This window comes from Aspergillus stella-maris (assembly GCF_047715825.1).
Source record: "Aspergillus stella-maris strain CBS 113639 unplaced genomic scaffold BDV14scaffold_1, whole genome shotgun sequence".
In the NCBI taxonomy this organism is placed as follows: domain Eukaryota; kingdom Fungi; phylum Ascomycota; class Eurotiomycetes; order Eurotiales; family Aspergillaceae; genus Aspergillus; species Aspergillus stella-maris.
The window spans coordinates 1288409-1303221 of NW_027396795.1; the positions used below are offsets into that span (position 1 = coordinate 1288409).

Genomic DNA, 14813 nt, shown 5'->3' on the forward strand with positions numbered 1-14813 from the left:
TAGTATACCCTCCCCGCACTAGGCCGATTTCGGGATAAAGCGAGGGGCACATTCACCCACTCCAGAGCGGTCACACGCCATGACGTGGGAGGCAGACACAGACTCTCTTTCTCTTGCTCTCTTCGGTCTCTGTGGTCGTCTCCCCCACGTATAAACAAACTCTTTTCATTGTCCATACTTTATTCGACGATCCGTCGCTGTCTGCAAGTTAGGCTGTTGCCACCTCGGCTGATCGCGATATACTCCGGATCCGCAGGGTGGAACTCGCGGAGCGTTACCTGACGGCTGTCGTGATACTTAGGGGCTTCATCTCCGAGTCAGGACTCTTGCAAATATTTCAACTCAGCCTGCGCAGGTTGACCAGACTATACTGGAGGACTTTTGAACATTCCTCTGGGATTTTTGACCCGCGCATCTCGCCCGGCTGAGTCTTCAAACGTCTTTGCAAGCCAGTATCTGGACAATTCGATCAGCGGAGACTTGTCACCATGTTTCATTCGACGGTATGTTATCAAGTACCTGCATCGAATCTGCACCTGATATGCACCAGGATTGCGCATTCGACCGACATTTCTCGACTACATGGATTGTAGTCCCCGCCCATCCAGGCTCGCTAACACGACCTTAGAAGCCGTATTCGGCCGTCACCGTACAAATAGAGGTCCTCACCAGCGAACAATATGAAATCGAGGACTGGAGCGGTATTGTCGATCTTATTGAGGCTATTCGCATACAATCCAGTGGCCCTACTGAGGCCGCCCGTGCTCTGCGCAAGAAGCTGTCAGCTCATTACTCCACATACGTTCTGCCTGGATTCTAACATTGTCGCAGGAAATACGGAAACCTCCACCGCCAATTGCGAGCGCTCACAATCCTCGATTTCCTCATCCAGAATGCCGGCGACCGCTTTCACCGGGAGTTTGCCGACGAGATGTTGCTAGAACGGTTACGAATTGCGGCTACGGACCCGGTTTCCGACCCGTTGGTGAAGGAGAAATGCAAGCAGCTGTTTGGACAATGGGCGGTGTCTTACAAGACAACTCCTGGCATGGAGCGGATTGCTGGCTTGTACAAGCAGCTCCCAAAACGCAAGCAGCCTGCGAGCCAAGCGAAAGCCAAGGTTCTCCGGGAAGCAGATAAACCAAATGAGGTCCCGCTGGGACATACGGTATCAGTTTCCGCCGGTAGCGGGCCTTCAACTATGCTTAGCAGTCCGAAGCACAAGCATTCATCGAGCAAGTCGCTCAAGAAAGAGAAGAAGGAGAAGAAAATACTTAACAGGTCATTCAACTTTGAGAAAGAAAAGCCAGAGATGCTTCAAACTCTAGCTTCATCCTCGGTTGCCAGCACCAACCTTCTCAATGCTCTCAAGCGTGTCAACCGGGAAACGCACCGTGTGAGTGAAGACGCAGAGGTTCTTAACAGATTCGAGACATGTAAAACACTTCGACGCCAAATACTCCGGTACATCCAGCACGTTGAAAGCGAAGAATATCTGGGCAGTTTAATCCATTCCAACGAAGAGCTGGTCGCCGCCCTCATGGCGTTTGAAGTCTTGGACAAGAGCGTGGACTACGATAGTGACAGTGACCAAGATGTTCTTGAAAGCGGCTGGACACCGGATCGCGAAGTCAGCGAATCGTTTGCTGGGTTAGCGATCAATCCTCAAAGACCGCCTCGTCCTCCTCGGCCGTTGAGCATCGCCGTGCCTTCAGCATCCACGCCCAGACCAGCAACTCCTAGTGAAAGTGAATCGGACTTTGAGCCCGATGATGATGACGAGGACAATCCTTTCGGAGACAGGAACGCCATTGCGACGCCCGCGGTAGACAGCTTTGGTCGAACTGTGTAAGGGTTACCTTCCCACTTCTTTTCCATTTTCTAATATACCCCAGCAAGGAAGTCTAGGCCGCGAAGCTGTCGCGGTCACCATTACTTACCACGCCTTTGTGGTTCCAGTTTAGCATGGTAGGCGTGAACGATGCCTTTCGAATGACAGGTGCATTCTTCGGCGCTTTATTGAGCTTTCTATGGACGGATCATACCCTTATATCGGCTACACTTACTATCATCTCACGTCTTTGTTGGTCTTTGCTTCTTCCCATTATGTGACTACGAACCGAACGAGTCTATATTCCGATCCACGTACGAGCGCCCTTTCATCCTGCTCACTCTGCTTGTCCTGCCTGAACGCCTTTGCAATATTCTAGCTCAATATACCCATTCACTATGAACTTCCCAATAAAATATTGTAATTGTCCTAGACGTTTTATAGAGTAGCCTACAACCAAGCTAACCGCATCCGGAAATAGCTGCCCATTGTTCTTAGTCATCCCCGCATCATCGCCCAGACAATTTCCATTCATCTTTCCGCAACAACACAGCAATAGCATCAACAACCTCACAAACCCATCACACCAATCATGGCCTGAACATCTCAAATTCCCGCCATATTACTCAGAAACACAGGGTACAACCCAAAATGCCCGACTCGCCCACCCGCGAGGAGCCCTCGCGCTCCCGCCCACGCAGCCGCAGCCGCTCACCACCCCGCCGCCCAAAAGCCCACGGTGGCTTCCGCTGGAAAGATAAGCGCTCAAACAACAATGATCAAGCAGAGGGAGATGCGCGCTTAGATCGCGGGTACAGGAATCGGTCGCCTAGACGGGGGTATGATCGGGAGAGGGTTCGGGAAGGAAGAGACCGCAGAGATGATCGGTATAGAAGTGATTATCGGGATCAGGATCCAGATAGGGATAGAGGTGGTGGTAGGAGGAGAGACTGGGATCGACCGCGCTCGCGCTCGCGTGATAGACGAGAAGATCGAGAACGAGACAGAGACTCAAACCGAGATCGACCCCGAGAAGACCGCAAAGACCGCCCAAAGAAAGACAAGAAGCCGAAACCCACTGCCCCCGTTCAAACCGGCGAAGCAATGATCATAGTGCACGTGAACGACCGCCTCGGTACCAAGGCTGCTATCCCGTGTTTACCCTCCGATACAGTGGGTAACTTTAAGGCTCTTGTGGCGGCGCATATTGGTCGTGAGCCGCATGAGATCTTGTTGAAGAGGCAGGGGGAAAGACCGTTCAAGGATTTCATTAGTTTGGCGGATTATAGTATTGGGAATGGGGTGCAGTTGGATTTAGAGGTTGGTACTGGGGATTAGGAGTGTTGCTTCGTTTGTTCTTTCATGGGGGAGGGTGCAGAGCTTGGAGGGGATTGATGGGTTCAAGCTATTTAGGTGCTGAGGTATGGATATGCATTTAAATATAAGATAACGAATTAGACGCCATGATGCAATGTCTTTTTGTAGTAAGTATACGTATGTATATGTATGGAATGCTTCGAAGTGACCGCGGAAGCGGACAGTAGAGAGTATATAACGCCGACAAAGGTGGGTATTATAAACATAACCAATCGTCTCATATCATCAGAAGAAATAATCCCAGCTTCCGAGCTAGGCCAACTCGCACAACCAAAAGAAGAGGAAGGAAGCGGCAAAGCTCCCTCTTACAACACCTTCGTCTTCATCCACTCACTCGTCCCAACACCCAAATTCAGCCCATTGCGATCCCACCACCGTCTAACGCGCTGCTCGGCGCCAGAGACCGGGTCCGCATCCTCAAGCGCCTCTTCAATATCGCACGTCTTGAACTCAACGCGGAGCCCGCTCCGTCGCCACCACTCGAGCACATTATCGTGTCCATTCTTCGTCGGCCCAACGAGAACCTGACAGTCGAAGATCATTTTTGCGCCCTTGAGCTTGTACCAGAAGTCGAGGACGTGGACGTGCCCATGTGTGCTTGCTATGCGCGCGACTGTTTCGGCATGTGTATATGGGATCCCTGAGGCGTCCCACCAGGCTAGTGAAGCTGTGCGTCCGGATTGAGCGGCGAGGAGGACGGATTTGCCGACCTTTAGGAGGAGCGGGTTGGATGGTGTTGAGGATGCAGCGGCAGTTTTCCACCAGTCTAAAACGGCGACGCGGCCTTCTGCACTGGCTGATTCGAGGGCGCGCTCGGTGTACCGTAGTTCGAGGCCGGATGTGCGCCACCATTCTAGGACGTCGACGAAACCAGCGCGCGATGCACCGTCCATTGCGTCGGCTATGTATTCTTTGTTTGGGAGGGCTGGGGCGTCGCGCCACCAGGTTAGGATTTTGGAGTTGCCGTAGATGGCTGAGGCCCGGTAGGGTATGTTTGTTAGGCGGGAAGTTGTCCATAGTAGGTCGAGGTGGTTTTCAGTTAGATGAGAGAGGATGTCGGTTCGTGAGAATTTGAAGATGAGGTGGCATGCTAGGTCGGATAGAGGTTTCCAGCGGGGTAAGCTGTCGATGCGTTTCTTGATAGCGGCGAATGAGCCACGGAGGATAGTGTATTCTAAAGAAGCTGGTGCTGACATTTTCAGTAGGTGACTCTGCCATTCTTTTGGAACGGCAAGATTTGTTGGGATTCCAACTGCTTTGGCAATTTCCCAGTCATCGAGATGATCTTCGAAGACGTTCAGCCATAGTTCTAGTGGCAAGGAGGGTAACCCTTTCTTCTCGGCTATGGTAGGGTTGAGTACTGGAGTTTGTGAGGCGAGTGGCGTGATAGTTGCGGGAACTGTCTTTTCTAGTATGGTGTCGATTTGAGCAACAACCTCTGGAGGTTGACCAGAAGCTGCCGTGTCATATGATAAGGAAAGCGAAAGTGTTTTCTCAAGGCTCTCGTGGAGCTCCTTCAAGCCAGCCCAAGGCAGTTGAACGAGTTCCTCTGGTGCATTGTAGTTCCAGAGAACTGGAGAGACTGTCTCGATCCATGGCCAGAATCGACTGACTTCGTGGAGTTGTCTTTCGGTCAACGGGTGTTCCCACTCCGAGACTGTCATGCCAGGAATCAAAAGGACTGGTTTCGTCGACATCCAACCCCGCAACAATGCCAGTGTCAAGGTGTGAGTGAGCCCCGACAACATGGATCCCATAGTCCCCGCATCAACCGGAGCGACGAGCAATAGATCAGCCCAGTCGCAAAGTTCTGCAGCTTTCGCCTTCAGCCATCTCCGAGCTCCAATTTCCTTCTCGAAAGTTTTGCTGTCCACTGTGTCCATGTAATGGGGAACTTTGCTGGTACCTGACAGAAGAGCGAATGGCTCATCTGTAATAAATCTGACCTCAATTCCGGGATGTTGTACCAAAGATGGAAGAACATTGTCGACAAACTCGCTGTCCGTCGAAATCAACAAGCGTTTTCGGCGGCTGACGGTGGAAGTTGTCTCATGGTTTGATAGCTCTTTGACAGTCGCGCTGAGACTTTTTGGTATTTCAAGACCCCTTTCCCCCGGATCTTCATCGATATCCATTGCAGTAACTCCGACGCCCTTCGACCCGGCGCAGGTGGTTGATGTTATTTTGGCGTGAACTTGGAATCCGAGAGCCATCGATGTAGCAATTTTGTTTTCGAAAGATCGAAGTCGAGTAAAGTGGGCGTAGTTCAATCAAATTATAGTCGAGCGAAAGGTGAAACGGCAAACTTATAGACCACAAAATCCGAGCAACACTCAATCCAAGATCTAGAAGTAGCGGAGAATAAAGTAAAAGCAAAAGCAAGTGAGACAGCCTGCGGCCAGTGCGAGTAAAGGTATTAAACTACCCCCAGTCAGGAGCTGCAGAAAAGAGGAGAGAAAAAGCAAAGGAGGTGCGCAAGACCACGGTCCAGAATCCAGATTGTCACCGTAGCAGGTCACCAGCTAACCAGCGGACACCATGCAATCCCTCCAAGAATCCGTGGCGCAGATCGTCAGGCAATTTTATGCGCTCCACGCAGTGATCGCGAGACTCGTGTTTGTTTGGACGGGCAAGGAAGGTGAGGAGCGGTGAGTTGTATGTAAGAGTGATTTGGTTAGGTTGTCGAGTTGTCGACTCCGTCGCTCCGCAGTCGAGGCCCAGGCTGATCGGGCTGGTTCTTTTTATTCTCAGGTGGTGGTGGTTCGGGTACTTCGGGTCACGGTCGCGGCTTTGTATATTCAAGGGTATTAAAATTCCGACTAGTGAGGCCGTCACTCGTAAAAGTCGTTGTATGATTGACAGGGAAGAGAGAAGTGCTGAGGTCACGGTTACCGACGGCGAGATCGTTCGATGAATTCGTTGTGGCCTAAGGCTGCAATATGTTTGACATTCGCCTCATTGGTTGGATGCCAGCCCGGCTTAATCATGGGCGCTAAGCCTAAATTGAACGACAACTATATAATCTGACCAATTAGAAACGCCGGAAGATGCACGTCAGTCGTCACAATGACCATTGATCTTCAAGGAAGGTGCCATGCAGGTCGCTCTTGCCCATTTCTCTCTCGTAAGGAAAAGTCCATGGGGAAGGTGCTATCATTAGGTAAGTTGTCACATCAAACGCGGAAGGTGCAGAGTCAGCATGCTGTATCTAGTATGCGTCTACTCCGTCGATTTTCTGCTGTTGTAGTATGACAGTTATATACAAGAGTTTTCTCACAATAACCATAGCCCCAAAATAGTCTACAATAATGTCTTCAACGGAGAATTTTCATAGAAGATCGCGTCAAGTAGGCAGTACGATGTCTACCAACTCCTTATTCATCCCGTCTGGCCATATTTGAGTGCAGCTTATGCTCTCGCATGGCAATACTCGCCAACGCACCCAAGAGAGCGAGACCAGTGAGGGCAACAAATGTAGCACGCAACGCATCAGTGTAAGCGTCCAGGACACCGGGAATCCAGTCTGCCGGTGCCTTGTGGATTTCCCCAAGGCTATCGCGAAGGCGCCCAATGATCTTTTCTGCGTTGTCACGGTCTCCGAAACGCGACCAAAGCTCATTCTTGAGAATGTTCTGAAAAACTGAAGAGCCAATGGTGATACCAATCGTGCTGCCGGTACTCCGGAATGCGTAGGATGCTGATGTTATAACAGCGTGGTGCTCATGGTCGACTGCAGAGATGAGAGCCACGAGAGTAATGGTGAGCATAGCGCCGTACGCTGCGCCGGATATCATGAAGTAAAGAAGAGGGAGAGCCGTTGGTGTGTTGGGCGTCAAAGTGCAAATAAATGAAGATGCGGCTACCAATAGCAGCATAGTGACGTGGCTATAGATCTTATAGCGACCAGTCATGCGCATCAGGGCACCGGATCCCAAGGAGCCGATAGAGAGACCGATAGCTTGAGGTACTAGTCTGGCTCCCGAGGCCGTCGCCGAAAGGCCCTGAACCTGGAACAGGATCGGTAGGTAAAAGAGAAGACCATACACGTTCATGGTCGAAAACCAGTTGGTCAGACATCCTGCCAGCACAGTGCGATCTAGGAGCAGGCGAACGGGAATGACAGGCTCGGACGCGACATTCGCTTCAATATAGATGAACGCACCCAGAGCGACGACAGATAGTGGAAGTGTCGTCAGGACAAGAGGATGAGTCCACGCCAGTTGGTTTCCTCCAGTGTTCAAACCAAGGAGTAGCAAGACGAGAGCGGCAACCAATGTAATCGCTCCCAGAAAATCGACACGCTTGAGCTTATCCTTCTGCGCCTCCTTGGCAGGTACCTTGATAGTGATGGCCACCATGATAGTCGACAAGACAATGAATGGAATCTGGATGAAGAATGCCCAGCGCCATCCCAAGGTATCATTGATCCAGCCGCCGAAAACGCCTCCAAGTCCCATACCAAGGCCAAAGCATATGTTGCCGACTCCTTGCCAGACTCCGCGTTTTCGTAGAGGAACAAGGTCTGATGTGACAAATGTGGCTATCGCCGTCAGCCCGCCACCGCCAATACCAGAAACAACTCGTCCGAGGACGATAGTCCATTGTCTCTGGGCCAAGCCACAGATGAGATTTCCGGCAGCGAAGACCACATTGGAGAGAATTAGGCCGGCCTTTCGGGAGAAAATATCAGTCAGACGGCCTGATAGCGGCTGACAAGCTGCGTTGGAAATCAAGTACCCTGTCGCAAGCCAGGAAAGTAAGGACAGGGAATTGAACGAAGAAGATATTGGTCCTGTTAGAGTCGCGACTATAGTTGTATCTGGAAAATGTTAACTTTTTGAGCTATTTCTAGGGCTAACCGTGGTCAAAGGTACCTAATGCTGCTAAAAAGATTCCGAGCCACGTCCCGGCTAAAACTACAAGCAATTGCTTCGTGCTCGGTTCCTGAGCGTCGACTGGCGTCGGGGTTTGATTGGACAGAAGAGGCGTGTGCTCTGAAGCCTCTGATATTGGCTGGTTCTCGGGCGTTTCTGCCGGCATCGGCGGCAAAGATTGGATGGAACGCATGATCGCGATAAGTACGATGCAGTGACTGGGTTGTCAGGAGACAAAGGTCGCGGTTGCATCGACGACGTCACGAGAGTCAACGGGAGCGACGATCACCGCTGTGGAGATTCCCCGCTTATTATTCAGCCCGTTGGGGGTGGCCAATTATGCCGACAGACCTCAAGTATCCTATGAACTTGTAGGCATCAATAACAGGTTGCCAAGTCCATGTGCACATGTAAGCTTAAGCGCGTGGCTCTTGATGACGGTGAAAAGTTTAATGGCACTCCTGCGGTCAGGCGGCCAGGCGGCCAGCTGAGATGGGAAGCTGGGTCAAGGCTTGCTCACAACCTTGCTCTACCACTGTGCCGTAGGACAACAGCCAGCGGAACAAAAAAAGCATTGTTTTTCTGGAGGCAAAGTTTACCCCGCATATCATTACCTTTGGAAATTCTGGGGTATGACCACTGCCTTGTTGAGGGATGTAGATGTCGATCTTAGAGAGCGCTTTGTTTGTCCTATGTTGGGTCCTTGTCCAGGGGAACAACAGGTGAGATTGGTGAGATGGACCTCTGGAATAGAGCTACTAGATCTTGGTGCGGCAGTTTTCGCTATGTTCCTATCAACACGTACGAGTACTAGGAGCTGTCGTTACAGCCATATTGAGATTGTCCGTGGCACCCAGGGGCCCCCGGAGATGACGCTTCGTACCGCTAACCTGTTATGTATATGGACCCTGCGCACCGATACGAGACTCCGCAGTACACACGGACAAGCTGAGATCTAGCGGCTTGGGATGAGATGGTCCGTTAGCCAAGCGTTAGGAGAAGTGGGCGGTTTGTCTGACGCCCGCATACATTCTAGGCCTAATGACAGCAACAAGGTTTCGAGCTGGTGGTTTTGCTGGAACACAATGGCATCGGGGAATGGTCACATCCATGACATCGACAAAATGGTTCAAGAGTACTTTGTATCAAAAAACAGCCGTGACCCACTGACGATTGACCGCCTAACAATTGTCAGGATTGAGGATGCACAGCCACGACTCGAAAAGGGTGAGCAAGCCAAGATCGACGCCATCAACCGGAGAATGAGAGGACTGAGGAGCACTAACGCGGCCGCCGCGAGTAATTACACTGGCCATCCTGAAATAGTTATAGACATTGTCTTACAGCGCCTAGGAAAAGCGCTAAAGCGATGACACGGCCCAATGGCAGATGCAGGGGACAGGCGGAGGCTCCTAGTCCTGAATGCAGAGGGGGAGAAGATGGAGCAATTATTGGAGAAAAGGAGAGTCCGGTAAATTAAGGACGGACGAGAGCAATCACTGCGTCACGTGGAGGAGCTGGGCCAGTTTAAAACGCTCGAGACTCCCTTCCAGATATTACCTGCCGTTTTTCTTACCATTGCTTCTTGCCGCTCACCTCTGCTTTACTCTCTGAATACCCCTCTCACCCCGTCCTCTCCCGTCACCCCTATCCCTCGAAATGCCTGGTGTTCGTAAGTAGACGCTATACCCCTCAGTTGCGACTGGTCATTTCTTTGTCGGACTGTTGTGTTTCCCAGCTCCAGTTCCAGCTAACCTCCCTCGTTCCAGCTCCCGATGCGCTTGATCAGCTGAAGAAGGGCTTCAAGGCCATCTTCAGGCGCAAGAAGAAGAACCAGCAAGCTCCTGCCGACAAGCCTGCCGACAAGCCCGCGGAGACTCCCGCTGCAGCTCCAGCCGCCCCAGCTACCGAGGCCAAGCCTGGTACGTTGTCTCCATCCTGGCCGTTCTTCAAAGCTTCATAACTGTTTATTGACGATCATAAACAGCAGAGGCCCCTGCTACAGACAAGCCCGCCGAGACCGCACCTACAACCGAGGCCAAACCCGAGGCCGCCGCCCCTGCCCCTGCCGCTGCCCCAGCTGCTACCCCCGCGCCAGCACCAGAGCAAAAGACTGAAGCTGCTCCCACCGAAACCAAGGCCGAGGCTCCCTCTCCCACACCCGTGCCCGGTCCCCCGCCAGTTGCGGCTCCCGTCGAATCCTCTCAGTCCGAGCCCTCCGTAGCTCCCGACTCCAAGCAGCCCGAGACGCCCTTCGAGACACCAGCCCAAGAGAAGCCCGCTGAAGAGGCCGAGCCCAAGCCCGCCGACGCAAAGCCTGCTGAGCCCGCTGCACCTGCTGCACCCGCTGCTGCACCCGCAAAGAGTAAGTCGTTTATTCTCCGATTGGTACACGCATCTGCTGATCGTGCGAAGCTGAGACGAAATAGATGTCCTGCCCCTCAACTAGATACGTCATGATCTTGACGCGGGATTTTTGGCATTAAGCTTTACCTGCATCTAGTCTTCTTGCAGATCTGTTTCCTTTCTTGTCCAGTTCTCGTCTTCGCCTTCGTCTTCGTCTCATACCCCAGCGCGAAGTGTGTTTTGTTTCTCTCTCAGATATCCATATTCATCTCGTATAATACCCCGTGTTCTCAGTTTACAAGCTGTCTCTGTCTTTTGTCGTTTTGAATTCAAAGTTTTCTTTCGTCTACTTGGTTATGGCGGCTATCTGCATAATATCCCTAGGCCGTACTCGGCATCAACGGGTGCGCAAATGATAGAACAATCAATCGCAATGCAATAACAAATTCAAGTGTTATTCCGCATATCGGCAACAGATGGGTATCATCATTCATAAACCTAAACATCTGACACCTAATCACTCTCTGACCCCGAAGCACCCCCATCAACATCCATAGCAGCCGCATCACCTCCACCCCCAGCCGCCTCCATCGCAGCCTTTATCTCCCTAGCCTTCTGCCTCCTCTTCATCTTCCGCTCGCGATTCTTGCGATTCCGCTTCTCGGCCTCCGTCTCCTTAGCGCGATCCGCAACAGCCGTCTTTTTCCTCAGTTGTATGCGCCGCTTCTTGCCTGGTTTCTTGCGGGAGAGGGGTGTGCGCTCTGGTGGGTTCGCGGGGTTGATGTATGTTGTTTTTAGATCCGTGCTTGTGCTGCTGAGTTTCTCGCCTTTGGGAAGTTTCACGTGCTCGCGTTTGAGGTATGTTACGCGCCAGGGGAGATGGCAGCCCGGCTGTATTTTCCATTAGTACTTAGAGCCGCACCATACAACAGAAGATGGTAGAAAAAGAAGAACTCACCCAGTTTACCCCCGCAAACCCAAGCATATCCGCCCCAGAAACAGCAACATCCTCAAACTCCTTCCTTTTCGCAAGCAAGGCCTCATCAAGGGTATCCTCGCTCTTATCACCCTTCTCCAAACCCGGCGTAGAGAAATAGTAACTCCAACCCCTAGACGGCTTCAGAAAACGTCCTTCCCCTGAGCCCAGCGGGATAGGCGTAGGCGAGCGCAGACGAATACGGAGTTTCTGTGCGCCTGTGGATACTTCATTCTCTTTTCCATTATTCGCTGTTATTTGCTGAGGACCGTCCGAGGTAGGTTTTGTAGATGTTGATGGTTTCGAAGTCGGAGCAGAGAAAAGTCGAAATTCGAATTCTTGTTCTTCGTCTTCGGGGTCTTGGGGTTTATCCTGTTCTGAGGGTTCTTGGGTTGTTGTTGAGGGAGCGATGTCGAGGTTTAGGTTTAAGAGGGCGCTGAGGCGTTTCTGGGCTTCGGAGTCCGGGATGAAAGATTCGGGGGCTGGTGAGGGGGATCGAGATGTTGAGGTGCGTGCATTGAGGTCGTCGCGCCGGACGCTGGAGGTTGTTAGTTTGCTGCCACTCCCACTGCGATTGTGGTTCGGTTGGACGTACCGTTTTGATTCTGGGAGGTCGAACATCTCGGTTTAATTGGATGATTGCTCGCCAACAAATCTAATGAGGGAGCTTTGGAGGAATTGCGGTATATGATTGTGTGGTTGGGGAGGAGGGGGTGAGGTGAAGCTGAACACAAGTTTTGGTGGATATGCGTGCGGGCTGCGGAGAGGGAGAGCGTTGAAAATCCGAGCCGTGAGATGTTTGGTATTACCACTCGCCGGAACTCGTTGCGGCCACGACCCGGAGCTTTCTTACCAGTGACTGTAGGTAGGTTTGCTAAGCGCGGCCATCAGGTGACAAGACAAGCTCCCGGTCATTGTCGTCTCGGTCGGCGATGGGCTCCGCCCACGCTCTCCCAGTCTCTCACTCTGTGATAATCCACACGATCCGGTGACATCTTTCCAAGCAAAAACCAAAGCATATTCAAATGGGTCGGATGCTGTCGACGAGCTGGCTTTACGATGGTCCATCAGCGGCCAGCTAAGTGCAGTCTACAAAGAAGCATGGTATCGCGAAAACCAGAAGATCTCATTGACAGTCTGTGATAGCTAACTAGAATAGGAACTGCAAAATAAAAGAAATCATCTTGGGCATTAAATTGGTCATTCGTCATCATAAATGGGATCCTACAGCACGGTAGTCCTGAGCGATCAAACACCACACCTAATTTTCCAACCTAGGCCCGGCATCCAGCCGCAAGGACGTCAATGACGCATCTCTTAAAGCTCGCGAGCACGTGTGCTGGCTTTCTGTCGCTATCGCGCCGCGCCTCAGAATCGCATTCAAAACAGTATTCGACTGCCGCCGTGTAGTAGCTCCCCATCGCAGCCCGAAGAAGGTTCATATCGCCTTGTGAGCAGTTGTTGATCGGTCGCTCCATCAACCCATCGGCGCGCTTCTTTCCCTTGTTGTCTGCAAACTGCTGCCATAGACCGATGTCCATCAGTATCTTACCAACGGCCTTGAAGTCTTCGTGCAGCTTGTCCATCGTTCGGTTGTCCCCATCGTTGGCTCCAGCCCATTCGTGGACATCTCTGGCTCGGTGCCAGCCAGCGACAAAAGGGACACGCTTAGGGTCCGAACCTTCAAGTCGACCCAACCAGATCGTGTCCCTCTTCACATTACAATGGACCCAGCCGAGCCGATAAAGTCCGTGCATACTCGTTGTGAGATCGTAAGCAATGGCCACTCGATCGCCCACCGACGGCGAAGGCTGTGAGAACCAGATATAGAGAGGCGCTATATCCGATGGGCACTGAAACTCATCCAGTGATGGGGATTGGAAGGCTAAGACAGTGCGACGAATGTCGCGTCGGTACCCGTATTTCCAAAAGAGCACTGTTCGGACTGGCGGCCGGATGTGCGATTCAGCACTCGCCCGCGAGCAGACGTCCAGCATCCATGCTAGTTTGTCGTCAGAAATTGTTGGACCGTAGGTGCCATTGCCAGACGATGGACCATATTCACGGATTTCGGGAGGGACTCGCTCATCGTTTGCTTTCGAGAGTTCGGAAAAGGCAGGATCCTCATCGCTAGAATGGCGCGCCGGGCCGATAAAATCGATAGGGGGAACTAAGCCCCCAGCGAAAAGCTTCTTAGCTTGGCAATTCTCGTGGTATTCGCGCAGTGCAACGCCACCAGTTGCCGTCAGCCCCGAAACGATGACGTCCATCGAGCGCTCCAGTTGCTGGACGTGTGGTTCGCATTGATCCAGTACGTGCACCATTACATCCTTCCCTAGCAAGGACCACCATGCCCGCTTCCCAACGTTCTTCATACGAGTTGACAGGCGGTTGCGTGTCGATTCCGAAAGCGACTGCGTAGCCGTTGTGTCGCTCATATCATACCTTTTCGCGGCTAAGTCGTATTTGTCGATAAGAGGATAGAGTGCCTCAATTGTATCATGAGCAATAGCGAGGTGCTGAGCGTAGGCTTCGCTCTCGATCATCTCCCCATCGAAGTAAGTGAAGTTGTTTCTGAACAAATCGATGTATGCTTTCTGCTGCTGCCGCCTCAGACGAATCTTGCCTTTGGCCCTCTCGAATTCGATCCAGTTGTCTAGTGTTTTTCCGACCCGGAGTGCCACATCGCAGACGTGACACATGTCGAAAAGAGACGTTCTAGTGTTCTTCCGCACGAATAGGTAGGCGAGGAAATCAAGAAGGTTGTTTTGTGAAGCTGAAACCTCGAATCATGTACAGATGATCCAGCCCCAGAGGAAGAAGGCGAGATGGATATGACGGGAACAAAGACGGCAAGCTGAGGGAGAGCACGGAGAGGACGAGGAGAGGGCGGAGAGGACAAAGAGGGCGGATTATGACGGAGGCGACGAGGAGAGGAAGAGGAAACGGCGAGACGACGAAGACGGGGACGGCGGGGAGGAGATAATGGTGATAGAGGTGGAGAGAATGGTGGCGATGCTGTGGTGGACGACGAGGAAGACGATGGGAGGATGAAGATATTGAGGAGAGAACGAAGACGATAAGAAGCAGCAAGAGGAGGGTAACAAGGTAAGACATACAATAATAACGAGGCGGACGATGGTGATGAAGCGGACGATGGAGTTGATGTTCAGGGTTGAAGACCAGGGCGAGGAAGGAAAACAGATAGAGGAATCATGAGAAAGGGACTCTCGCAGACTATGAGAAATGGGCAGCACTTACAGGGCGCGCGCAGGCCCCTGACGAGCAAACGCCGTCCGCACTCCAGAATACTATGTTTGGAATAGTGACGCTTTTCGGAACCCACCACGATACGGAATGATGCCTTCACGACGAGCACCCGATGTGTCTTTCAGGACGAAGGCAGAGC

At 52.0% G+C, this 14813-nt stretch overlaps 7 protein-coding genes across 7 annotated transcripts; 3 read left to right on the forward strand and 4 right to left on the reverse strand.

The window, feature by feature from the left end:
• The first annotated feature begins 94 nt into the window (after window positions 1–94).
• Window positions 95–2222, forward strand: BDV14DRAFT_162638 (LSB5 family protein). The gene is made up of 4 exons (XM_073766916.1): window positions 95–503; window positions 629–780; window positions 832–1848; window positions 1896–2222. The coding sequence occupies exons 1-4, from the start codon at window positions 489–491 to the stop codon at window positions 1906–1908; spliced, it is 1197 nt and encodes a 398-aa protein (XP_073634073.1). The 5' UTR covers window positions 95–488; the 3' UTR covers window positions 1909–2222.
• Window positions 2223–2371: 149 nt separating this feature from the next.
• BDV14DRAFT_6708 (ubiquitin-like protein HUB1) lies at window positions 2372–3504 on the forward strand. The gene has a single exon (XM_073777260.1). It carries the CDS (start codon window positions 2483–2485, stop codon window positions 3167–3169), a length of 687 nt encoding a protein of 228 aa, XP_073634074.1. The 5' UTR covers window positions 2372–2482; the 3' UTR covers window positions 3170–3504.
• BDV14DRAFT_6711 (uncharacterized protein) lies at window positions 3342–5565 on the reverse strand. The gene has a single exon (XM_073777262.1). The coding sequence runs from the start codon at window positions 5419–5421 to the stop codon at window positions 3514–3516; it is 1908 nt and encodes a 635-aa protein (XP_073634075.1). The 5' UTR covers window positions 5422–5565; the 3' UTR covers window positions 3342–3513.
• A 1017-nt stretch (window positions 5566–6582) lies between these two features.
• BDV14DRAFT_186669 (major facilitator superfamily domain-containing protein) lies at window positions 6583–8248 on the reverse strand (the record flags this gene model as incomplete). Its single annotated transcript, XM_073770850.1, has 2 exons — window positions 6583–8027; window positions 8083–8248. The coding sequence occupies 2 exons, from the start codon at window positions 8246–8248 to the stop codon at window positions 6583–6585; spliced, it is 1611 nt and encodes a 536-aa protein (XP_073634076.1).
• Window positions 8249–9592: 1344 nt separating this feature from the next.
• On the forward strand, window positions 9593–10741 carry BDV14DRAFT_6742 (uncharacterized protein). Its single transcript, XM_073777269.1, has 4 exons — window positions 9593–9754; window positions 9852–10004; window positions 10070–10447; window positions 10512–10741. Exons 1-4 carry the CDS (start codon window positions 9742–9744, stop codon window positions 10529–10531), a joined length of 564 nt encoding a protein of 187 aa, XP_073634077.1. The 5' UTR covers window positions 9593–9741; the 3' UTR covers window positions 10532–10741.
• BDV14DRAFT_6738 (DUF2011 domain-containing protein) lies at window positions 10199–12150 on the reverse strand. Its single transcript, XM_073777268.1, has 2 exons — window positions 11387–12150; window positions 10199–11319 (listed from the first exon to the last, which is right to left on the reverse strand). The coding sequence occupies exons 1-2, from the start codon at window positions 12023–12025 to the stop codon at window positions 10942–10944; spliced, it is 1017 nt and encodes a 338-aa protein (XP_073634078.1). The 5' UTR covers window positions 12026–12150; the 3' UTR covers window positions 10199–10941.
• A 466-nt stretch (window positions 12151–12616) lies between these two features.
• Window positions 12617–14410, reverse strand: BDV14DRAFT_6784 (uncharacterized protein). The gene is made up of 2 exons (XM_073777275.1): window positions 13680–14410; window positions 12617–13340 (listed from the first exon to the last, which is right to left on the reverse strand). The coding sequence occupies exons 1-2, from the start codon at window positions 14104–14106 to the stop codon at window positions 12679–12681; spliced, it is 1089 nt and encodes a 362-aa protein (XP_073634079.1). The 5' UTR covers window positions 14107–14410; the 3' UTR covers window positions 12617–12678.
• Between the last annotated feature and the right edge of the window lie 403 nt (window positions 14411–14813).

Bases quoted from the DNA above. Each gene is read 5' to 3' on its own strand.
- BDV14DRAFT_162638 (XM_073766916.1), top strand. The intron at 781-831 runs GTCAGCTCATTA...ACATTGTCGCAG, and splicing joins CGTGCTCTGCGCAAGAAGCT to GAAATACGGAAACCTCCACC.
- BDV14DRAFT_6708 (XM_073777260.1), top strand. From the start codon at position 2,483: ATGCCCGACTCGCCCACCCGCGAGGAGCCCTCGCGCTCCCGCCCACGC.
- BDV14DRAFT_6711 (XM_073777262.1), bottom strand. From the start codon at position 5,421: ATGGCTCTCGGATTCCAAGTTCACGCCAAAATAACATCAACCACCTGC.
- BDV14DRAFT_6742 (XM_073777269.1), top strand. The intron at 10,005-10,069 runs GTACGTTGTCTC...GATCATAAACAG, and splicing joins AGCTACCGAGGCCAAGCCTG to CAGAGGCCCCTGCTACAGAC. The intron at 10,448-10,511 runs GTAAGTCGTTTA...GAGACGAAATAG, and splicing joins CGCTGCTGCACCCGCAAAGA to ATGTCCTGCCCCTCAACTAG.
- BDV14DRAFT_6738 (XM_073777268.1), bottom strand. From the start codon at position 12,025: ATGTTCGACCTCCCAGAATCAAAACGGTACGTCCAACCGAACCACAAT. The intron at 11,320-11,386 runs GTGAGTTCTTCT...TGGAAAATACAG, and splicing joins GGTTTGCGGGGGTAAACTGG to CCGGGCTGCCATCTCCCCTG.
- BDV14DRAFT_6784 (XM_073777275.1), bottom strand. From the start codon at position 14,106: ATGTGTCACGTCTGCGATGTGGCACTCCGGGTCGGAAAAACACTAGAC. The intron at 13,341-13,679 runs GCTCGATGGACG...CAGTCCGAACAG, and splicing joins ACACGTCCAGCAACTGGAGC to TGCTCTTTTGGAAATACGGG.